This window comes from Annulohypoxylon truncatum (assembly GCF_022578515.1).
Source record: "Annulohypoxylon truncatum strain CBS 140777 unplaced genomic scaffold F4807scaffold_18, whole genome shotgun sequence".
Classification (NCBI taxonomy): Eukaryota; Fungi; Ascomycota; class Sordariomycetes; order Xylariales; family Hypoxylaceae; genus Annulohypoxylon; species Annulohypoxylon truncatum.
In genome coordinates this window covers 642,815-666,099 of record NW_025953804.1, presented here as the reverse complement: position 1 = coordinate 666,099, position 23,285 = coordinate 642,815, and the positions used below count along the sequence as shown (strand labels likewise).

The 23,285-nt window shown below is 47.9% G+C and overlaps 11 protein-coding genes across 11 annotated transcripts; 6 read left to right on the top strand and 5 right to left on the bottom strand.

Annotated features, from left to right (window-relative positions):
• Positions 1–9: 9 nt before the first annotated feature.
• On the top strand, positions 10–1,089 carry F4807DRAFT_428038 (uncharacterized protein). Its single transcript, XM_047998233.1, has 2 exons — positions 10–513; positions 568–1,089. Exons 1-2 carry the CDS (start codon positions 141–143, stop codon positions 735–737), a joined length of 543 nt encoding a protein of 180 aa, XP_047853854.1. The 5' UTR covers positions 10–140; the 3' UTR covers positions 738–1,089.
• Positions 1,090–1,234: 145 nt separating this feature from the next.
• On the bottom strand, positions 1,235–2,863 carry F4807DRAFT_428035 (NAD(P)-binding protein). Its single transcript, XM_047998232.1, has 4 exons — positions 1,820–2,863; positions 1,728–1,759; positions 1,614–1,657; positions 1,235–1,556 (listed from the first exon to the last, which is right to left on the bottom strand). The coding sequence occupies exons 1-4, from the start codon at positions 2,492–2,494 to the stop codon at positions 1,381–1,383; spliced, it is 927 nt and encodes a 308-aa protein (XP_047853853.1). The 5' UTR covers positions 2,495–2,863; the 3' UTR covers positions 1,235–1,380.
• A 399-nt stretch (positions 2,864–3,262) lies between these two features.
• F4807DRAFT_461025 (alpha/beta-hydrolase) lies at positions 3,263–4,285 on the bottom strand (the record flags this gene model as incomplete). Its single annotated transcript, XM_048001622.1, has 3 exons — positions 3,263–3,508; positions 3,562–3,647; positions 3,706–4,285. 3 exons carry the CDS (start codon positions 4,283–4,285, stop codon positions 3,263–3,265), a joined length of 912 nt encoding a protein of 303 aa, XP_047853852.1.
• Positions 4,286–5,365: 1,080 nt separating this feature from the next.
• Positions 5,366–7,573, top strand: F4807DRAFT_428027 (putative purine nucleoside permease). The gene is made up of 3 exons (XM_047998231.1): positions 5,366–6,029; positions 6,138–6,924; positions 6,982–7,573. Exons 1-3 carry the CDS (start codon positions 5,841–5,843, stop codon positions 7,329–7,331), a joined length of 1,326 nt encoding a protein of 441 aa, XP_047853851.1. The 5' UTR covers positions 5,366–5,840; the 3' UTR covers positions 7,332–7,573.
• A 116-nt stretch (positions 7,574–7,689) lies between these two features.
• On the bottom strand, positions 7,690–8,670 carry F4807DRAFT_467881 (bacteriorhodopsin; the record flags this gene model as incomplete). The annotated part of the gene is made up of 1 exon (XM_048002546.1): positions 7,690–8,670. The coding sequence occupies one exon, from the start codon at positions 8,668–8,670 to the stop codon at positions 7,690–7,692; it is 981 nt and encodes a 326-aa protein (XP_047853850.1).
• A 545-nt stretch (positions 8,671–9,215) lies between these two features.
• Positions 9,216–11,743, top strand: F4807DRAFT_428020 (carotenoid oxygenase). The gene has a single exon (XM_047998230.1). The coding sequence runs from the start codon at positions 9,887–9,889 to the stop codon at positions 11,594–11,596; it is 1,710 nt and encodes a 569-aa protein (XP_047853849.1). The 5' UTR covers positions 9,216–9,886; the 3' UTR covers positions 11,597–11,743.
• A 402-nt stretch (positions 11,744–12,145) lies between these two features.
• On the top strand, positions 12,146–14,496 carry F4807DRAFT_461021 (kinase-like protein; the record flags this gene model as incomplete). The annotated part of the gene is made up of 2 exons (XM_048001621.1): positions 12,146–12,192; positions 12,357–14,496. 2 exons carry the CDS (start codon positions 12,146–12,148, stop codon positions 14,494–14,496), a joined length of 2,187 nt encoding a protein of 728 aa, XP_047853848.1.
• Positions 14,497–15,244: 748 nt separating this feature from the next.
• Positions 15,245–16,288, bottom strand: F4807DRAFT_461020 (NAD(P)-binding protein; the record flags this gene model as incomplete). The annotated part of the gene is made up of 1 exon (XM_048001620.1): positions 15,245–16,288. The coding sequence occupies one exon, from the start codon at positions 16,286–16,288 to the stop codon at positions 15,245–15,247; it is 1,044 nt and encodes a 347-aa protein (XP_047853847.1).
• A 313-nt stretch (positions 16,289–16,601) lies between these two features.
• Positions 16,602–18,507, bottom strand: F4807DRAFT_103501 (uncharacterized protein). The gene is made up of 3 exons (XM_047992664.1): positions 17,925–18,507; positions 17,062–17,869; positions 16,602–16,810 (listed from the first exon to the last, which is right to left on the bottom strand). The coding sequence occupies exons 1-2, from the start codon at positions 18,172–18,174 to the stop codon at positions 17,070–17,072; spliced, it is 1,050 nt and encodes a 349-aa protein (XP_047853846.1). The 5' UTR covers positions 18,175–18,507; the 3' UTR covers positions 16,602–16,810; positions 17,062–17,069.
• Positions 18,508–19,261: 754 nt separating this feature from the next.
• F4807DRAFT_428013 (uncharacterized protein) lies at positions 19,262–21,170 on the top strand. The gene is made up of 2 exons (XM_047998228.1): positions 19,262–20,497; positions 20,650–21,170. Exons 1-2 carry the CDS (start codon positions 19,413–19,415, stop codon positions 20,753–20,755), a joined length of 1,191 nt encoding a protein of 396 aa, XP_047853845.1. The 5' UTR covers positions 19,262–19,412; the 3' UTR covers positions 20,756–21,170.
• F4807DRAFT_467877 (uncharacterized protein) lies at positions 20,975–21,999 on the top strand. The gene has a single exon (XM_048002545.1). The coding sequence runs from the start codon at positions 21,194–21,196 to the stop codon at positions 21,860–21,862; it is 669 nt and encodes a 222-aa protein (XP_047853844.1). The 5' UTR covers positions 20,975–21,193; the 3' UTR covers positions 21,863–21,999.
• Positions 22,000–23,285: the final 1,286 nt, after the last annotated feature.

The following is a 23,285-nucleotide window of genomic DNA, read 5'->3' as shown; positions in this document are numbered from 1 at the left end:
GAGTTGCCGACACCCAACAGCCCTTCCCCTCCGGAATTTCCTTTGATTAGAAGAATGGTTTCTTATAAATACCTTTCTTGAAGCCACCCAAATTCATTTGCCCCCGTTGCCTCACGCAACAGCAACTCAGGATATCGAATATGTCCTCGATGAGCTTGATAAAGATAACATGGTCTGCTATGACCTTCTTGGCTCCCCTCCATATCTTATTCTATTCTGTGCTGCTCGGTACGGAGCTGTACCTTTCGTTCGTCATGTTAAAGGTGTGCCACCAATCATTACCGAGAGCCGCTTTCACGACGCTTCTAGAGCGCATCTTTCCGATATACTTTCGCGATCAGGTCTTGCTCATTTTGTTGACGGCAGTGACCATTCCCCCGTATGGTCTATTGACCTTGCTAGAAAGCAAGGCAAACTGGATCCCATTCTTCATAGCAGGCGTCACTGCGCTTTTAAACATGGTAGTCTATGGACCGCGGACGCGCCGGATGATGATTGATCGGATTCGCCAAGGTATTGTAATGTTCTTGGTGTTGACAATAGGTAAAATTTCTAATCGGAATGCAGAAACAAGAGACGAGGAGAAATCGAATAACCCGATCGAGCCAGATGGTGATATGAAGGCTCTGACAAGGTCCTTCTCTCATAATCACGCGATGAGCATCCATCTAAACCTGGTTTCAATAGGGGCTATGGTTTGGTGGGCTTGGAAGCTCGCCTCGCGACTGGAATGCTAGTCGTGGTATGGATAAGACCTAAGGACAGAACTTCAGATACATCTAATCTGCTTTTTGTAGTAGGAAGAATGCGGTAAGGGGCCGGAGCTGGTTAAGTGCGACCCTTTCGAGGATGAGATTAGTGAAGCTGGGTCGAGGGACTTCGAATCGGATGGGATTGGGGACTGCTTAAGTGCGTTTAGGGAGGAGGATTCGAGAGAGACAAATATGATGTTTACCTAGCTTTTTACCTACTCACACGACTAGCTACCAATTCTTGTCGACGCCTTTACTTCGCACCAACAGCGCGCTAGATAAAGAGTGTTGAAAACTCATAGGAATAGACTGCACCTTGGTTATTATAATAAAAGGAATTACACGTAATGTTTATAGATTTAGGAAGGTCTTCATCTGATCGAATTATCAAGCGCGCCAAAAAGGACGAAGATGTACGTTTATATGCCTAGACGACTTCTAGTAGATGGGAATGTAGTTTCAGAGGTCGCATCGGATCGCAGTTTGGCCTGCAAGGAGTCTATTTATGACTATCCCTAGAACAGAGCAAATGAAGGGCACTTAGAGGTAGGTACCTAGTGTATTCCTAAGCGAGAGTTAACTCAACTTCTTGCTTGCTAGCTCTGCATCGTGATAACTGATATCAAGCTCAAAATGTCAACTTCATCTTTAAGGAGTCCTTTGCAATGATCTCATCTTTCTTAGAAAAGAATTCGGCCATATCCCACATAGCACTAAGATACCTTCCCGCCAGCCAAGGCTGCCTTTGGCTCGTTAGAAACGCGATGGTATCTCCACCCAGCGCTGGAGTGCACTTAAGCCACGCTAGATTCAGGGAAATCAGCATATGGAACTGCTCGTAGTCCTCCATAGATGACGAACCTTGTGTCTGCTCTGGAAGCCGCCGGGCTAAATCTGTCGCTACTCTGTTCGCAAGAATAAGTCGTCAACGCAAATTGGGACAAAATAGATACAGGGGCTGGGATATTCACATACCCGCCTGGGTGTACAGAATAAGTTAGGAGATCCTAACCAGTGTTAGAGAAAATACCTAGTATGGTCGAGCAAGAATATCAGACCCAGCCTACCTGATCGGCGTACTCTGCCATAAAATATTCCGTGAGTCTTAATAGAGCAAACTTGCTGATCTGATAGCTACTTCCGCCAGTGTGGAAGTGCGACACCCCGGTTGATGACATGTTGATGATGGTCTTGTCGCCACCTTTTAGCATTAAGGGCAGGAAAGACTTGGCGACGAGATAACTTCCACGAACGTTAACTTCGAAGCTCTTCCACCATTCGTCTTCGTCTCCATCTAGAATTTTGTCGTAGCTTGCTAAGAAGCCTGCGTTACCGATGAGGATGTCGAGCCGACCCCAATTCACCTCCAGAACGTGAGCGGCATCCTTCACGCTCGTTGGATCGGCGACGTCCATCCGAAGTAGGGTTACTGCTGGCCGTTTCCGACCAGCGTCTATCGCGGCCTTTTCAATATCTGTCACGGCATCGGGAGCATCTGAGCGGGACGTGATGGCAATATAGGATGCCCCAGCTCTTGCGTAGGATATGGCAACCCCTTTACCAATTCCCTTATTGCCCCCTGTTATCAAGACGGCTTTTCCTTCACAATTAGACTTAGTTACGGGGTCGATATACTCATATGTGTCATAACGAATTGTTTCGCAGTAATTCGCACCAAAATTTGGAGGGACAGGCGGATATGTAAGTGTCGCAAGCTCTTCTTGTAGCGACCATCCTGCCATTTTGGGATGCTTGCAAATTCGAATGGAGAAAGGGGAACGTCTTAACAGAGGTACCTCTCGAACGTCAGGCCTCTAATTGCTATTAGAGAGCGGTGAGACGTATAAGTACTGCGAAAATCGGCGTGTTCTTGTACGTTTATTATGCACGTCAGAGATCTACGTAATTTTTTAGGATTCGTAAACTCCGGACCTGGCTCTGCTTCGTTGCGAACTGCGAAGGTATCTCCGACGTAACTCTTAGCTATCCTCAGGACTCGATTTAATCGAGTAGCGGGTTTTAATTATGTGGAAGAGAAATTAATAAATATCATAGCAATTAGGAAAGATGAAAAAAATACTCAATGTTGGAGTGAATGCTGAAGGATATGAAGCTATTCGGACCCATATTAAAGACCCGTTTTACCTGCCCCGTATTCGGGCTTGACTAATCTAGATCTTACAACCCCTAACTTAGTCTACTTAAGGAATCTCAGTGTTGCGACCAATTTAGAGCAAACGATTGAAGACGGTATTACCTATCCGTGAGTTACTCATAGAGGCTATGTAGGTATGTTTAATGTGTATGTGAACGAAGTAGTCTTAGAGACTCTAAGCATCCCTGTCCGCGGTCTGAATAGCAGGTACATAGAAAAGACGATGACTAATAGTCTCAGCTCCATTTCTTCCATAACATAACAAGAAATTGAGGAGGTATAAGTTTTGCGCGACACTTCAAAAATTGTACGCGACTTCTCGCAAACAGGCCAATGTATATGTAAGCTCATGATATTAAGCCGTATCAATCATCTTACCCAGCGTTTCGAGGGCCTCATCTAGCTTGCTTACGAACAGCATGTGAGCCTGACCCCTGGAAATTCGTAGTTCCACATTACCAAGTAACTTCGCTGCCTTTTCGGTCATAGCAACGGGACAATTCGCATCTTCGTCACCATGCCATAGCACAACCCTCCCGGGCTCTACCTTGACCTCATCAAGGCAGAAACCCCAATCTGAGCTGTATATGTGGCCCTCCCACTATAGTAACACGAAAAGTTAGTCTTGGTCAAGATCTGGAAAAGGAATCCTACCCCAGCTCCTTCTGGACCGTTCTCAAATGCTCCTTTCAAACCGCGAGCTAGGCCCTGGCGAACACTGCGAGAACTATTGTCCCAAGCTAATCGTTGTCAGGTACGAGTCTCTTTTTGCTCCGCCGGTTTCGAGGCTCTACTCACCGTCACGATCTGGCTTAGGCCGGGATTTCATGCCATCACCTAGCCTCTTCTCCAGCTCCTCCGCGCTCCTCGTGGTCGGCCCTATTCCAAAGTCCAAGAGATGCCCCAGTAGCCACGGTGACCATTGGGCAGCCCAGAATATCGCCCGGTTCATGAGAAGCATTCCCGAAAGACCCAGCTTTGTCGGATACAAGCCGCTCATGATGCCTAAACCGACGCATCGTGACCTTGGTATCTGGTGCCAGCACGCCAGCGCGTAAGGACCTCCTCCGGAAACGCCGAAGACGGCGAACCGATCGACCTTTAGATGATCTGCGAGCGCAAGGAGATCGGCCGGCCAATCGAGGAGCCGGCGATTAGGTTGATATGTAGAAGAAGCCATCCCAGGTCGATCCACGCTTATTAAGCGAATCCCCAGCCGCTGCGCAGGCTCGTGGCAAAAGATGGCCTCTTCGTGGCTTGACGGATATCCATGCTGGTAAAATATTGTCCTAGAGGAGTCTTGGTCTCCGTAAATAGCGTAAGATATGTTTCGACCGTCGGATAAGGTGAAAATTTCAGCTGTTGTTGAGGATGCCATGGTGGGAAATAATGGTGCGTATCATACCCGGGTTTCTGATTGACGACTCAAGAATAAAGGCAGCGTAAGGCCGGATTTAAGGGGGTAAACGATCCTGCTACTTTCGAATATGGCGGCCTAATCCAGCTCACCTACCTGGTAATCTCACCAATGGCAAAGGACCCCGCAGACCATAGCCGATTGACCTGACCAATACGAAGCCTGGGACTTCGCATTCGCGGCGCGAGAAGGATTCCTCGCGCATATTGAGGACGTATAAGTGTAGGAGTTGCCTGAACGTTTTTACCGTATCCAGCAACGCCACTGACCACGGATTTCTTTTTGCATGGCAATGGACTCTTATCGCCAGTGTACCTATAAGCGACGTGGGATCCTATAATACTTAATGTACTGCGTCGCTGGTGGATTTTAAGCCTCGCATATGAACCATCGAGTATATTTTCCTGGTATATGTAGACGATCATGAACATAGAATCGAAATGGCGTTTATGAAACCTATTTCATACAGAATAGCCTCGAAATTAGATGTTCGCTTATCCTAGTACTCGGGACTTGCGACTTTATAACGAGATTTCAGTAATTGAGATGGAGATGGATACGCCATGTCTTCTGAAGCACATTTATTGAAGCATCTGTTCTGTGACGCGGAGCTCTGGAATAACCCTTCGGCGGATCGCGCCCTGTCTCGGTCTTCGGGTCCTAGCTTGGCTTCAACCTGGATCATGGCCCGGGCTGCGTCAACCGAATGTCGCGTATCTAATGTACTACGTAGATCTTAGAGATTTATCAAAAACTCAATGCAAGGAGGCGGGATTATGTACGTTCCCGATTAATACCACACAGCCCACAGTAGCCAGAACATGTGTATACCTACAGTATCCGAGTTCTTATCTTTTGCTGCCTTCGTATTCGTCACCATCTTCTGAATGAAAGTAGGTAACATCAAGATTAACTGTGGAGCGCAATTCCCGGTATAATAGATAAGGTCGTTATCTGCTTACGACAACATCGAAAGCCTCAAGGGTGCGGAATAACGGCATGTTAGTGGTGGGCTACAGAATATATGAAGACATCATCCTACTTTTTATGCGAGAACAATTCCTAAAACCATCATGCCCAGGATAATCACTGCTGTCTGAATAAATAAGTTGGATAGGATAATTAGGTACCTACTTACTTAGGCACACGCCAAACCAAGTACATGGCGGAAATTGTGCTTAGATGTATCGGATCAACGCCTACAACAATGCAATGTCAATCTCGGGACTTTCCGACCTGGGTATCTACCTAGGGAGGTAAATAAAGAACTCAAGTGTTAACAAGCGCAGAAAACCACCTCGTCACCACCTACTAGGCGAGGATCATCCCCACACAAAAGCAGGTAGTGTGGTCTTTATCTCAAAAGCATGTTGACTGATTTCATAGTTTCATGTAAAATCTAACTCTCACGTCGGGTGTTCGGCCTCCTATAAATCTTACAGGCCTCGGGAGTATTTCCTATGGACGAGTGTCCATCCGTTACTGTCCATACCACCTACCTCCGTCGCATTACTTTATGCTTCTTGACAGGTTCAGCACTATGTTGCTCTCCGGGGTAGTTCCGATCTTATTGCTGGCCACTCGGTCTCTGGCTGCGACAGTAAATGCTGCCATCGGAACGCGGAATAGTGTCAATCATAATGAGGCGGCAGAGGACCGGCACGGGTACGGGAAGTGGTCCCCGAAGGTCGTAATTGTCAGCATGGTAAGTTTTGCAACATGCTCTCCTACTTTCTGCTCATCCTCAGCCGACATCGTCAACCGAGCGCATTAGTCAGACCAAACCTAACGGAGATACCTAACTTGAGTCAAGTTCTACCCGGAAGCAGAGGTTTGGTACAACAATATGAAAAATAGCTCTCTGGGTGACCTTCTCGCGAACAACATCTCCGTGCCGGGTCTCTCCCCGCTGTATCCGCACGTCCACTGCAATGGGAACGGCGAGATATGCCAACTCACCGTCGGCGAGTCCGAGATCAACGCTGCGGCTTCGACGATGGCGTTTGTTCTTTCGGAGCTCTTCGACTTGTCAAAGACGTACTTTCTGCTGGCGGGCATCGCCGGTGTCAACCCTAAACTTGGCACACTCGGGAGCGTTGCCCTTTCCAGGTTCACGGTGCAGGTAGCCTTGCAGTATGAAATCGATGCGCGCGAGATGCCTGACAATTTCTCTACGGGATACTTTTCGTACGGCACCTACGCGCCCAACCAATACCCGTCTACCATCTACGGGACTGAGGTGATGGAGCTTAACGAAAACCTGAGGGATGCCGCTGTCAAACTCGCTCAGCGCGCGAAACTTGCCGACTCCGCGGGAGCCGCCGACTACCGGGCGAAGTACGGCACTGCTGCTAACGGACTGTATGCGGCCGGCGTGGATGAGCCAGGTGTCATAAAATGCGATTCGGCGACTAGCGATGTTTACTTCTCCGGCGTAATGTTGAGCGAGGCGTTCGAGAATACGACTCAACTCTGGACGAACCAGACCACCATGACATACTGCATGACGGCGCAGGAAGATAGCTCCGTTCTACACGCGATAATGCGAGCTGCGGTCTGGGGGCGGGTTGATTTCTCTAGGGCTATCTTAATGAGAACCGGTACGTATTTGATCATCACGCATCGTGCCAAGTGACAATACTGACCATATGCTGAAGGTTCCGACTTTGATCGCCCGCCGCCTTCAATCAGCGCATTTCAGCATCTTCGCCTTGCTGATGAGAATGGCTATGATATTGCTGTCCAGAACATCTACATAGCTGGGGTTGAGATCGTGAAAGGTATCTTGAGCGAGTGGGACTCTACCTACCAGAAGGGAGTCAAGCCGTCAAATTACATCGGAGACATCATTGGTACTTTAGGCGGCGAGCCCGACTTCGGATTGGGAAGTCTGTTTGGCGGCGTGGGCTTTTCCCGTTCATCGAACGCTGATGTTGGTTTAGCGAAGAGGAGGTTGGCGGAAAGAAAAAGGAATGCCGGCAGGTGGAAATCAGTCCGTCACGAATAATTGTATAAGTAGGTAGATTTCGCATCACCGCATGAAAACTTCTAAGCGACAGCATATTAATGTCTTCTAAATTCTAAAATGTACTGCAATATGTCATTTATATTTATCATTTAATTATGGTTTTTATTTTTAACGCTGTCTCGATGACAACTTAGGCATTCGCGCTCGAGAAGGATTGTCAAGCATATCCATCCCTTAAACTATTTATCCAAAATATATTTACAAATTGAAACTCAGACAGACGGTGTCTATACGTTGGGAGTTTAATGCTCGACCACTCAGGGTGATGAATGGCTCCGCCAAACCTAGTAACTCAAGCACACCTAACTAAGCAGGGACTTCTTATATTAATGGAAATTTATACGTTCGAATGCGTGGTAGCGGGGTGCGGACCAGGAGCAGCGACACCGGGAGCAGCAGTAGTCGTGATTGTAGGAGGCCCGGCAGCAGATCCACCGACATTCGCTCCGGGACCCTCGGGGTGAACACCGCGATGGATATTTTCGGGGTCGTACTTATCGCTAGTGAGTTGACTACGATCCCGAATGCGAAGTCCTAACTGTGATGATGTGGTCCTGCGATGACCCCAAATGAGGAGGAGACCAAATATTGGCTTAGCCAAGATATCGAGGATACCGTAGAACACGGCCTCGCCATCAGGGTGAATGACGTTGCCACCTTCGGAAAGACCCCAGGCGATGGGGTATAAGAACCAGATGAAGAGGAGAAAAACGCCACACATCATAAATGTCTTATTTGCATCTCCGCCCAGCCTTTGAGCATGGCGTCGCGCGTCGAATAACAACTCATAAGCGATGAAAAAGAGTGCGATCATGCCGAAGGTCCAGAATCCCCACTTATAGGTAGTCCGTGTTAGGGCGCCGATGAGACCGGTGACGATCATGATCTCGTCGGCGAGGAGCGTGGCCAAGATCGTTGGCGTGGGAACTCCGGCTGTGAGAAGAAGGTCGAGAAGGAGTAAAGGGGTAGTAATGGCCCAGTCGATATACCGGGCATAGAAGATTTCTCGACTTCCAGCCGGCCTCACCAGACGACTACCTGGTCGGATGAATTCGGCTAGAATAGGAACCTGCCCAAGATTCGAACCCATTGAGAAATACGCGATACACGCGACGGCCGTTATACCCGCAGTGATATAGTAAAATATACGATCACCTTGGGCCCTTCGGAAGGATAATCCCATGAAGATAAGGGTTGCCAGACCCATCACGGAGCAGACGGTATAGTACCAGTCGGAGCCACGGTTGGTAATTTCTAAATTGCCGTGTTGGCCAACGACGCTGTTGACATTGAGTGCCTGGTTCCCGGGTCCGGACATCTTTATATATAAGTACCTAGGTAATTATGATATTATTGTAGCTTCAGATTATTCGGGATACGACGTTGACGAGACGAAATGTAGTGTTAAATTCACCTCTCGAACGATGAGTGAACGGCCGAGAATAAATCCCTTTTATCCTTACAAAGAGACCCTAGCATTGCGAATGTGGAATTGTAGGTGATGACTTCACTATCTCGTAGGCTACATACATAGACCCACGCCAACATTGAAAAGATATAATGTCACATTACCTCAATTGGGTAGACTTACCAGGTATACCCACCGACTAGATGCTCATATAAACTCGAGAATGTCATAAGTGTGAAAGGCTCTCTTTGTTAGGGGGCGGAGGGGAGGGGATACAGTATCAGTCGGCTAGTTAAATAACCTTCGAAATTTCTTAGCCATATGCTGTGTCTAATTCAGGGGGGTGGCCTGAATGGAAAATGGGTCTATGTCTGCAAATACTTGACTCAATTTGGGATGCGGGCAGGTCCTCGCACGTGTGAGCGCTGATTGAAATAGATGATCTGACATAACTGAGCGAACTTCTCCATCATGATATGATTTGAATTTGGATGGCGGCTTTGGTACTATCTCCTAGTTCCCGAACTAGCCGGTTACAAAGCTCATGATATCATTCATTTATTTTACGGCCACAGCTCTATTCCTACCTTGCCTCTGTAGTTGCATCATTGTTCACGTGCCCAATGGATGACGAAAGTCGGAGAGGCTGGGTGATACCTGTGGCGTCTAGGAAGTGAAGCAGAAAGCTTCTTACTCTTCTTTTTAACAGGTATCTCATACCGTTTGCTAAATTATTCCTGCCTGTTATTATATGTTCATAATCCATAGAAGCTGTTCCGTTTACCTCAATAGTTGACCAAGAAAGTGAATCCGGAATGTATCTGAACGAGTCTTTCGTTCATATCGACCAGCTACATATAAGTTGCTTGAAATGGAAGAACGATTCCGAGAACCGCACCCGTAAGTGCATGTGCAAAGCTCCTAGATATCCCCAGTGCTTATCGACATACACAGGTATCTATCTGGGAATTTCGCGCCCATCAATAAGACTCGACAGCTTACACGATGTACTCACGTCGGGCATATTCCAGAAGACCTCGCCGGGGGCCAATACGTCCGTAACGGCGGAAACCCAATCACAAACGATGACCTAGGGAGAGATGCGCACTGGTTTGACGGCGACGGTATGCTTACTGGAGTTCTCTTCCGACGCGGAGATAAAAGCGAAATCATCGAGCCGGAGTTTGCCAATCAGTATATCCTGACTGACGTGTATTTGAATGCCAAGGATAACGGTAACTTGAGCCGGCCTCTACTACCTAGTATTGCGACACTAGTGGGTGTTTCGTTGATTGCTATGGTTGCGGCGGTTCTTAGAACGCTGGCACTCGTGTTTCTTTCGATTCTTCCGGGGTCTAGAAAAGCCGTCAAGAAGATCAGCGTCGCCAATACTGGCGTGCTATATCACGATGGCAGAGCTTTGGCGACATGCGAAAGCGGTCCGCCGATAAGGTTCCAGCTTCCCGGACTGGAGACCGTGGGCTGGTATAACGGTCGAAGAGCGGAGAATGAATGTGGTCGGGATAATAAAGCGGGCTTCGGTGGGAATGGCCTAATGGGATTCATGAAGGAATGGACAACGGGTCACCCACGTGTTGACCCTATCACGAAAGAGCTTATTTCATTTCATGCCGTATTCGTCAGGCCATTTGTTAATTATTCGATAGTCCCACCGGCTAGCTCGTCGGCAAAGGGAACGGAGGAGAGCATTCGTGGCCCAACGCTCGATATTCCGATCCCGGGTGTGAGCTCGCCAAAGATGATGCATGACTTTGGAGTCTCAGCCCACCATACCGTAATAATGGACCTTCCCTTATCCCTAGATCCTACGAACAGCATCAGGGGATTGCCTGTCGTTTCGTACGATCCTACAGAACGATCGCGCTACGGAGTCTTTCCTCGATACGAGCCGGAGAAAATCCAATGGTTTACGACGAACCCGTGCGTCATCTTTCACACGGCCAATTGCTGGGAGACTACGTCGATGGAGCTGGAAGCTGAGACATGCATCCACCTTCTCGCTTGTCGTCTCACCTCGGCGTCGATTGTGTATAGTGCCGGCGCGCTCGTGCCTCCCACGCCTAAACCAGCGCCTCCAGAATACGTCGAGGAGGAACAGTGCCGGCTTTATTACTACAGCTTCCCGCTAGTCAGAGAGGGGTCGGATGAGACGCCGACCATCCGTAATCAGTGGGCTCTATCAGCCATCCCCTTCGAATTTCCCACCATGTCGTCGTCTCACGCCATGAGAGCGGCTAAATATATATATGGCTGTAGTACAGGTACAACGTATTCTGCGGCACTTGGGAAAGCAACTAAAATCAGCCACCTTGCCAAGATAGACACTGCGACGCTGATAGCTCGTGGCGTTACCCACCCACCGCAACAAATCAAGGGTTGCGTCGATGCGCGGGATCTTGACGAGGTAATGCGGAGCACCGATGATAACGATCCAATAAGGTTGTTCAAGATGCCCGAAGGGTGGTTTGCCCAGGAACCACGGTTCGTGCCACGGGCTCAAGCGGAAACCGAGGATGATGGGTGGTTACTCACTTACGTTTTCGACGAGTCTCAGTTAAATGAAGATGGCGAATGCGGCGATGACGCTATTAGCGAGCTTTGGATCATTGATGCGAGAAATATGAGAGAAATCGTGGCAAGAGTTAAGCTGCCTCAACGAGTACCCTACGGTCTACACGGCGCGTGGTTTTCGGAAGACGAAATCGCTGGGCAGAGGCCGTTTGCTTCTTTGAGACGGGAAATACCGACGGCAGAGACTGACACGTCGAACTACATACCGATCATGAGGGATATGGCGGAGAAGTGGATTGGGTGATTAAAGGAGTTTTGTGTGTATCGTGACTCGTGAAGTCTGATTTGGTATTTTGGATATACCCTAGGCGTTGTAAAGAAAGATGAAAAGCGCAAAATGATACTTCAGGGGTAAATGTGACCATAGAACTCTAAGCCATTAATATTTGCCTAAGCCACACCTGTTTCCTCCCGGAGCTACCCCTCCTGCCCCTCCAAGCGACCTATTGCAAGTTGGAAGTGACAAGGGGCTGAATAAAAGGAACCCGATCTTAGCGCATTCCGGGGTAACGCATTCGATCTAATTAGCCCACAAAGCCCCATTGAAATTCAATAATACCCAGGTACATGCGGACCGGTACCAAACAATGGAATTCCTAATCCTTACAACAAAATAAAGAAAACCGTCAACATCTGTCCAGTCCGCATCGTGAGAAAGCATTCCCCTTCTTTCCTTTCCACCATCTAGTGGGCCTGTCGCTCATATAGTATATAATGATTAATCCTGATTATAAATCTCGATGACCTTGAAATTCATTCAGTTTTGCCATCGCCGGATGGTAATCACAACGCAATGGAGCTAATTCCTTACTCGTCTCGGGACGGTCGTGAAATCGTCTTGTACGTCATGTCTTTTTCTTTTCTCTGCCTCTGCTTCTACCTCTGTTTCTTCCTTCTGCCCCCGCCAGGATGATCAACACCCCGATCAAACTATCGTCATTAGTATTGCTTCCATAACTTTTAGTGCTGGACATTGAACGCTAATTATACCGTGCATGGATTAGACGCCACCGTAATGCTATCGTCGTTCGCGATCCCTCGTCGCAACGCCTCGAGATTCGAGGTGTTCCTTTGACAGAGTGTCCCACTTGTCACCAACCTCTCCGCCCACCCTCCCCCGAACGACACTTCGATGCCCCAAATCCTCAAGAGTCTTATGTCGACCCCAATTATTTCCGTATGCTCCGGGCAGGGCTGGATGTAGATGAGCAGCCTACTCAACGTCAGCCTCCGCCGAGTCCTATCCGTCGACTCACCCAACCCACCTTGCCGAGTGGTAGCGACTCAAGGTCCCATGACGTCGACGAGGCCGAGTTTATTTCTAGCTCGCCAGCTCCCCAGGAAGGAGCCCGTATAAGGAGAGATGCATTCAGTCCCAACTACTTCAAAAGGTTCTTTGTCGAGGAGCGGGAACTCGGTCGTGGCGGCAAAGGTGTCGTGCTTTTAGTTCGTCACGAGATTGACGGATGCCCTCTGGGCCATTTTGCCTGCAAACGAGTTCCGGTAGGCGACGATCATGCGTGGTTGGAGAAAGTGTTGATAGAAGTTGAGCTGTTGGCCAAGCTCTCTCATCCCAACTTGGTATCTTATCGCCATGTCTGGCTCGAAGATGTCATTTTGAATCGGTTTGGGCCGAGCGTCGCTTGTGCATTCATCCTCCAACAATATTGCAATAGCGGCGACTTGTTGAAGTACGTTATCGGGGATCAGCCTAAGCAGGTGACAAAGGAGCAGCTCAAGGCTCAGATGCGCCGCAGGTCCAGAGGCGCGACCGAACGCCCCCAGGACGTTTACGCCTCTCAACGTCGTCTATCTTTCGAGGAGATATATTCCCTTTTCAAGGATATCACCTCTGGTCTTGCTTATCTTCATAGCGCCAACTACATCCATCGTGATTTGAAGCCCAGCAATTGTCTTCTACATCACGAGAACGGCAAGCTCACATGCTTAATTAGCGACTTCGGCGAAGTTCAACCTGGAAATGCTATTCGAAAATCAACAGGAACGACCGGCACCATTTCTTATTGCGCTCCAGAAGTCTTAAAGAGAGACGCGGGAGGTCGGTTTGGCAATTTTACAACCAAATCTGATGTATTTTCTTTGGGCATGATTCTCTATTTCCTATGCTTCGGCCGACTCCCTTACATGAATGCCAATACCATTCACGAGGAACTTGAAGACATTGACCTGTTGCGAGCCGAGATTACCGACTGGAAAGGTTTCCAGGACGAGAAGCGAGAGAGACCCGATCTTCCTTTGAAGCTCTACCAATTGCTTAAAAAAATGCTGGCCCTTGACCCCGCCGAACGGCCGAGCGCTAACGAGGTGCTGAGCGTGATGAATCACGAATCGTATCACGGCGGGTTTACGGGGCGGGCTACGAGTCCTCCTGCTGGGTTGAAAGGACGAATAATCCAAAACCTCGACTCGCCTACTCACCCTGGCACACCACTTCCCGATCCTCATAAGCACCCTAGCAAGATCCTAACTTCCGGGGAGAACTTTACTTCACCTAGTGAAGACAGTTCGCCAGCCGCAAGTCATTCGTCCCAGCCGAACTTGTATACCAGCCTTCAGAAGTATGGTAGTCCCAGCACGCCTCGACATCGTCCCCAGGCTATAGCTCTGTCTCGAAGTCACGAAGAGCTCGCGAGCTTATCTCCGGATCGCGGCCGCGGCCGTTCTACCGGAGTCGCCCACCCGCCACCGTCTCCTAGTTTGCGCGCGCCATTGCTCTTAGCACCACCAGATGGTCCTCCAGAGACAATTAGAGAACAAGCGCGACATCTCTTCGTCTATCTCATCAACAGCCACGGTGACTCCATGGTGTTCACTTTTCGGCTTCTCCTGTTCCTGGTCAAGATCTTATCTCTTGCCAGACAATGTTGGCCTTTCACCGTAACCCTCAGCGTCGGAATCCCCTTGGTTGGCATCGCGGGAATTGATTTGGGGATGCCTAGGGACGTCTTCTTGATAAGCCACGAAGGAAGTCCGCGCAGGCCGCTTCCTTCAACCTTCCCTCACCGTACATGGGGGTGGAGAGGCAGTTTTATTTTGCTCGCCCTCCATTTTGTTGCGTTGTGGTCGTTCTCTCGATGGAATGTCTTGTGTGCTGCATTTCGAGACACTTGGACTGACTGGTGAGGCAACCATCTAGGAGCAGTCTAAACCTAAGTGGCATAGCTGGCAATCCTACTTCCACCCGCTCATTCAACTTTTGCGTTAGAAAGAGTAGTGAAAGGCTGCAAACAGAGACTAGTTCTATATGGATGGAGCAGTTCGAGGTGAGTTTTTTATATTCCTTATAACTACCTCCACGTCTGGCACCGAATTGCTCATCCGGCCTCTACCACATCAAATTAACCAGGTGTAGAAGCTACATTTTTTTTCTCTTTCTCTTCCCTCTTCCCCTGTAGATTCTTGAGATTTCCGACCTTGTATTAATTCCTGATAGTCTTCGGTGCAAGCCCGAATGGACAGGTAGACGGATTTATCCTCCTCGGATTCTTTGGATATCTCACTGAGGGTCCCTTTTTTCCTTCCATATTGAGAGTGTCTACAAGTTGTAGACGGGTCAATCAATTGGATTCTCTCTTTGCGAGTGTCACGGTAGCCTGTGAATATTATGTTACATAATCAAAAGGTGAGATGGAGATGCACAACTGCACTCGACGGCTTGTCATGGGATTCAGCTTTTGCGGGTGATAACAGTAACGTCTTGAACATATATTACTATTATTGCTTTTCCTTGGACCATGAAGCATAGTTTCCCATTAGAAACATTGATTGAATACGGCTGGGATACTACGTATGGCGATCTAAATCTACCCCACGAGTGACTAGACAGCACTTTCAAAGCTGCTCTTTGAAACGATCCTGCTGCTCCACTACACTATACCTTGACCGAAGAAAGAATGCCTCCCATCCTCTCTTTGACTCTTAATACTCCTTCATGCCCTCGCTTAGCCGCTTCTTCATAAGCCATACGATAGATGTGCAGGTTCTCCGAGAGCAACATCCTCTTATCAGACCAACCCGTCAGCCGCCTAATCTTCGTGCTGTCCACCCACTGGGTATAACCAAGTACCAAGTCGAGAGACGGCACCATGCCGTTTGCGTCAGTCGGAAAAGTCCTCACCACGCCACCTTTGAGGCCGTACTCTACTTCGAGTGCTTTAGCTACGCTCGATAGCGTATCGTACCTGTGCGCCGAGATATTGAAGCACTGTCCCGCGACGGCGGTGCGGTCCACATGCTCGGCCAGCGCCAGATATGCCTCGGCACAATCGTCGATATGGCAGCCATGCAGGATCGCATTAAAATCTAGAGGTAGCCGGAGGGCGCGCTCTTCTGTCCTGGCGGCGGCCGAAGCCACCTCGAACGCGAGCCCGTAATAGCTGCTATCGTACCCGAACACGGGTGTGGGACGCACCAGCGCCGCGTCGAATAGATCTGCGTGCGTGAATATTTCGAGGGAGTTGAACGCCCGCTCGTGGATGACGTCTAGGGGTTGGAGGGGCGACTCCTCGGTGTGTGGCGCGAGCCTGGGCGACCCGTGGACGCCGGTCACGCCGTAGTCTTTGCACCCCGAGGTAGCTATCACGAGGGGCCTGACGCCGTTTTGGTTGGATGTCGAGGCCAGTTTCCGAAACAGGGCGACGAGGGCTTGAAAGTGCTCTCCAAATGGGAGTTGTTCTGTGCACGAGACGACCACATTGACAATTTTCGTGTACTTGTACAGGTCCTCTAGGAATGTGGCATCCTTGGAGATGGAGCCAATGAGAGGAGTGACTTCCTCGGCGATAAGCGCGCTAGCGGCTTCGGGACGCCGGACGAGACCGTAGGTGCGCCAGCCGGCACGGACGAAGACTCGACATACGGCGGTCCCGATGTATCCGTTTGCGCCGGTGACGAAAACGGTCTTAGGTCCGGTCATAGTGGATATCAGACAAGCTAGGTTTGAAATACACCTCTTATTATAGAAACCGTCATCATGAATATAGAGATGCGGACTTCGTTCACATTTATACATTTTCCCCCTCTTTTTTCTAAAATCGAGTAACTTGCCTCACACGGTTATGTTGTACGATGAGATGTTGAGCTTCGTCAGAGGGCATTTGTCACTCGGTGCAATAGAGGCTCCGTAGGATAAACTCGCGATTTTGATTAACAATGCCATTTTAGAAAACTGGGGCTAAGGGTTTGTTAGGTTCATACATTCGTCGGATCAAGATAGCCCATAGCGACGTGTGTTTCACTACATTCACACACCCCTACATATCACCTAATCGATAGCAGGACCCCAAAGCAGTTTTCACGTATATACTTGGGTAGGTATCTACTCCTAGATACTCATGAATTTCTAAGTCTTGCCTTTCATACAACATTCCCTCATATTATTCTACACTCTGCATGGCACTGCTAGACTTGATAGACTTTCTCCAATCCGTGTAACACACTGAAGCTCACATGGTGAAATCAGCCTAACTTAACATTGGTAAATATCTTATAATACATGGATCCAAGCCCGAATCAAAATCATATATGATATATGTAAGTGTATAAAGGTTGATATTATTGCTTATCAACCAGGGTATCTCAAAGAATTAACAATGGGCCGGGGTCAACGCCTGAACTTCCGTAGTGCTAGACCCAGCATCAAAACAAAAGCCAAAAGGTCGTTGGATAAAGGAAAGAAATGCGTGGTACCTAGTTCCTTACTGACCGACCATGTCTCGATCATGAAGCAGTTGCCACTTAGTATGAGAGGCATTGATATGATCTTTCAAATCATCGACGTTGGAATACGTCTCTGTTCTCCCGTTGGAGGTACATAGTACACATCCGAATCCGCCATCACAGTGAGATTTCCCTAAGAATCTGGCGGTAATCTGGAATCCCTCCTTCACCGTCGCAGATGTCTGGTCTTCAGTTTGCACCCCATTCCAGTCATACCCGCATCTGCAATTCCGCCGCCTCGGCAATGTCTTCCGTGGATTGACTTGATATTTCAGCGCTTCCGGGCAAAACATACTGAATACGCTATTCTTCGGCCGCGGTGTAGACATAGTGGAGGTATAGGAAGACTGGCTATCATCGAGGCTTTGTTTGGGGGTTGGCGGCGGCGAGGGAGGTTCTGACTGCATATATGGCGATATGCAGGTGCTTCTAGCGCCGTAGTCTGCTTGCGCACATTCGACCGCATCATCGTTGGCGACGTTATCGTTGTCGTCGTCGTCATCATCATCATCAGGCTTCACGGTTTCCTCTTCGATTGTAGCGCTAAGTCTCGACCGCTGCTCAGACCCAGGCAGGACTGAAGGCACCAGGCGGCCGACGGCTACCCGTTTATATTGACCGGCCAAGGCAGCTAGAACAGAGATACGGACACGTTCAGAGACGCGCACGGCCTCCAAAAGATCAAGCGGGCTGTTCTTAGCCCGTATCTCTTGGTAGAGCGCATATATGCGCTCTTGTAAAAGTTCGAGATTGTTTTGCAGAGCGCTGCGGCATATCTCTACGTCTAATTAGAAAGAATAGGCAACCCTCGAGATCTTCTTAATGTAACTTACCGTCACCCGTTGCGAAGCCATCACCAAGAATATCCACACCTCCATCAAACGCGTCTCTAATCTTGCGAGCTGAAAACCCCAACGAGATACTTAAAGCACAAGCATTTCCGCCACATGGGTTGGCTTTCGTATGCGCCTCATATCGATGTTTCTGCCATGTCCGTTGCTGCCACTTGGTGTAGTATTCGAGGCCAGCGAGGTACGTTGCAACTAGAGCTTCAACGACACCGCTCACTGTACTAAGGTCCATCAAACTTGATTGGGTTCTCTCAAACCCCGCGTTATGCCATCAAAGTAACCTCGCAGGTACCTGTGTAGGTGTGTAGTCATGCGCCAAAACGCACCACACATACGACAATTAGACGAATGGACAGAGAAATGGTTGGAAGCATAGAAGAAATGCGAGAGATGGACGATCCGCAGATTAAGGAAATAGGGAAAATAGGCCGGGTATCGTTTACATATGATGCGGGCGATAAGAAACAGAGGCGTGACAGCTGCAAGCGCCGGATCGGTAGGCTCTAGTTCAATTCGTCGCTTTAGAATCAGACCTTATCTACCTAGCCTAGGTCTGGGTCTAGTATGTAGGTGTCGCCCTGCCACCATGTAGGTACAGCCCTATGTGCTTCGTGCTGTTCTTGGTAGTATTCTTCTACGCGTGGCGCTCATCAGCAGGTCTTGCTTCCTACCTAGGGGCGTATTCATTAATTAACACTGGAGATGAGACGCAAAGCGACAAGGGGTGACGTATGCACGAGATATATCATCGTACAGGTTGATATCAACGTCGGCTTCCAAGATTGTAGTCAAAGCGTCGGGATACTTGGTATGGTTTTGGTCGCGACGATCTTCTCGGGCAATTTTAATTAGTCCCTAGATATGCTACTGCGCAGATATGGTATTTATCATAGCGGTAGTTAGAACACCGCGATGTTTCGGATTGATTCACTTTTCTCTTCGCATTGTGGAATCATGAACGAAAGATGAATGGATGGATGGATGGATGGATGGATGTATGTATGTATGTATGTACCTATGTATGGACGTAGCGTAGACAGCTCAAGGCTATTCCTTTTGAAATTTAACCTTTCATTACACCCACTAGTAGTCGAAGCTGCCAGGCTGCTAATAGTGTAACCATCTCTAGGAAAGTACGATTACTACGTAGTACGTAGTACACAGCAGACATCAATGTATCCATATATCGCACTATGCCGTCTTCAGCTAGCTTACACGACCCACCAACGTCTTGGTTGCCCCGTTTCATTGGTCAGATTTAGCGAGTCGACTCCAAATATCTGATGGCCTTCGTCCTTCGTCACCCACTTCGCACAATCAACACCATCTCATATACTGCCTGTATGATCTATGGCTCGTCTTAGGCCAATCTATGAACTAGCGTATCCGCTCGAACTGAAGGTTACAAACGTTTACCTAGCAACGGAATGAAGGGGGCCCAAGCGAGGCAAAGACGATACAAAAGCAGGCATGCCGCGCCCTCTGCGATCGAGCTGTGACCGTTGTCACTCTCAAAAGCTGAAATGTCCGAAGGAGTCCGGAGTTGCAACATGTACGAGATGCATCAAAGCTGGCACACCTTGCATCTTCAGCCCAGCCGGCCTCAGTACGCGACGCAACATGCTTACCCCCGTCCACCTAGACGGTGATCTGAACATGAACATGAACATGAATATGAACATGGACATGGATATGCAGTTCGATTGGCCTCCTCTAGATTTAAGGGGTGCATTGGGGACTCCTCCGGATGCTATCCAAGAACTACAGCCGGACACAGCTCAGCGAGTCGGACCGGCACAGGCAGCTTCGCAGGATCCTCGTTCTATGTGTATCCGACAACTAACGGCATTAGTTGTCGATGTTGACCTTGTGTCCCAGGATTTGTCATCCATTTGTCGTGTTCATGTGCCTAAAAATCGACCAATTGAAGAATACCATTCCGAATTTATCGAAAACAGCGCCCGTCATCTTTGTATTGAACAACTCTTTACCCATGCACAACGCCTTATGAACGTATATTCGCAGGCCCTGAAACTCATTTTCGACAGGCCAGACTATTCTGAATGCAACGATCCAGATTGCTTTCACGCCGTCGAGTTGCCAGACGAATTAGCAGTGTTCTTTTCCGGCTTAGATGACGGCCAAGATAAGATTGACGTCTTACTATTTAACCTTTTGACATCGTGTCATGCCAAAGTCGTAGATGTGATGGGCCTCGTCGTACTTTGTGCTCGAACGTGTACACAGATTACTCTAATCTCCCCCGACCTTGTTGAGCCAGACGTGCGAATCCCCGAGGTACGAGTTGGAAACTTCGTCGCGACCAGTACAGCTGCTTCGACAATGCAGACAGCTCTCTTAATTCATCTTGCTGAGGCCCTTGTCGACTACGCTCAACAACTTAGTCAGCGAGTCGCTGCGACTTTCGAAGACGACAACAGCCCGCAGTTTCGGTTGTTTGAACTTCAATGTAAACTCCTAGAAGAGAAGGCCACATCCAGGATGAGATCATTGAAACAGGTCAAAGCTTTATTTACGAAGATGGGCTTCATGAAGTAGGTGATAGTCTTATGAAGCTACTCCAATATGAATAAAAATGCCATTATTCCTATTTTCCTTTATTCACGGAGGTCCCTTGCCTTACCAGCGGGAATTTGTCCACCTCGTTTCCCGCCCGGTAAACTTCAACTGAGCCCAGATTCTACAGGCATTGGCTCCTAGGAGACGGAATAATTATTATTCACGTATTTAGCACGTGTACGAAGACCTCGTCCTACCCGATGGCCAACAGCTGCAGAGTCATTGCGTATTGATGAGCATTACAGAAAAGCAAAGTCTATTTCTGAGGCCCACCTTCAAGAACTAGACGAGGTTGGATTTTGAAAATAAACAGAGGTAAACAAATATCTATATTTAACGTTCCTTGTTACTTGGATCAAAGTCAAGGTCTGCTAACCGTCGAGATTCCTTATTGTTATATTGTAAAATGTAACTAAATTTGTTTTGCCCCTTTGTTACAGCACCTTACAGCCCATTTGTTCATGAAATGTCTTTGTATTGATGAAAGACATTGTAAATCGAAGAACATTTATTCCGTTGAGATTCCGTCTAAGTAGTCTAGGGGCCACAATTGCGTCGAAGGTCATTTCCATTTACTTGTGCCCTGTTTTAACTGCTATATCAGTTACATATCCACAAGGCCTCGTGTATGCGAAAGAGTGACAAGTAAAAACGCGATATCGCTAAGAAATATGGATAAGAATACACATGAAAAAACATCTGGGAAACTCCGCCGGCGGTGTCACTCACTACCTTCCTTGAAGATATTAAGTAAGGTTCGTGAAGAGAGCCATATATTAGGCGAGAACATTCATCGCAGCATCTCTCGAAGTTCCAAAGTCAAGCATCTTCCCTCGACTCTTCCGCAGTACCTGGCTACTGTTAGAGGTTCGCGATTAGTCTCTCAACCCGAAGACGAAGACTACGATAGTGACGAGGAAGATCGCAAAAACGGCGTTCCTATCATAGTGACAGAGAACCGCGGTTGCAAGTTTAACCCTACCATGACAACGAACGTTTCCCGTGAAATAAGAGAAAAGTTGGAGAAAAAGAGAAAGCTCCAGGAGCTCCAGGCTATCGCTGAGCCGAGATATCTTCAAGCTCGTGCACGGTACTTTGAGAGGCGTGGACTGGATTGGGACATCCAGGTGTGGTCAAATTTCTTCAGGCTTGAAGACAACTACTTCAAGATAACTGATAAAATTTATAACATAGAATGTGAAATAACCAACCTCGAAGCAAAGCTCTCTAGCTTTACTACGAACCACATTTTTAATCGGAAAACCGGCCACTGGAACATTGAGGGAAATGGTACTCGGACTTGGTTCTTAGATGGTGGCGATAATAAACAGGATACATAGATGGGAACCTTGAAGCTTTTTTGTCGAGGTGCCCTTAACTGACGCAAGTCTTCAGCCAGGGATTAGAAGGTATTATGGTATTCACATGACCTGGTAGCCTACACTCAGAATACAAAGCATGAACAATATATACATAAGTGGTACTTCCGGCCGAACTGAACCGAGCCTTTGTGGGTAGAATGCCTGCCTTATAGGTAATCCCTGGTTGAAAACTTGCGCCAGTTAAGAGCATAGCTTGTCGTGCAGGAATTCTAATAGAGCACATATTATGTCAACAGTTTCCCTTTATGCATATTAAGTACCTAATTATGACTTGACTATAGTTAGGTGTACACAAAGCGACTATGAATTCGATAATGATTGTAGATTTTATATTATGATACTATGTAGGTACTTAATGACTTACCTTCGAGCTTCTTCTTCAGCTTCTCCTCCGTCGATCTACGATCTGGAGAAAGGGGTAACCCGGCCCCTTAACTTTCAAGCTGCACTTACTTCCTTGAGGATTGCTTCTATACAAACTCACCTCTACTTTCGACGGCAATCGGAGCATTTCTCATCAACCCGAGTCGTATGCTCTTCGGGAGCATCCATATTGCCAATCAATGGACAGCGTCCGTAGACTGGAACCAGGGAACACTGGACGACCGTGCTAGCATAGGCTTCGCGGTGACCGCAGATGAAGAGTTTTTGCGGTTGGAAACACATGATGGATGTTGGTAGATGTGATTTGGCCTTGGGATGCAACTCGATTATATTCCCTCCTGAAAGTAAGTGCTTGAAGAATGTACTTGGTCAACCTAAAATCAAAATCGTAGATTGAATAGTTGCGAAGCTCGATGATGAAGAATGAGGGATTTCCCACTACTTGGTCTTGAGCGGACTCTTATACTCATTTCTGTCGTGAACTATGCCAATAACTATTCTTCTTATTTCATAAAGGGCATTGTAAAGATCTTTCTTTGGTAAGTCTAGGCTGAGGATAAGAAAATGAGAATCTTTAGTTCCATTGTTAAGAGGGTTTTGATACATTGGCCCACAAGGAGATTGTTGTTCATTGACCCTTTGACACTACCTCTAACAATACCCATTATTAATACCTACCTAGGTGGTATACCACACATACCACTTAGAAGAAAGTAACATCTGCAACGAAATAAATTATCAGAAATCTAGAATTTCCTTCTTCACTATCTAGTTTAAAGCATAGGTACGTCTCATATTAACGGAGCCCTAAGAATAAATTCAGAGCCGTAAAAAGCCTGGCTAGGTAGATATGAATACTATATGTAGGTACTGTTGCTTTTGGTGAGTCTTACAGTCAACGTGGTTTTTTTCCCCTAAAATCTTTTGAGAAGCCTATGATGCGTCTAGTTTAAGCGTTTGCGAACCCAAAGTAGTGTGCAATGAAACCACCATCTGT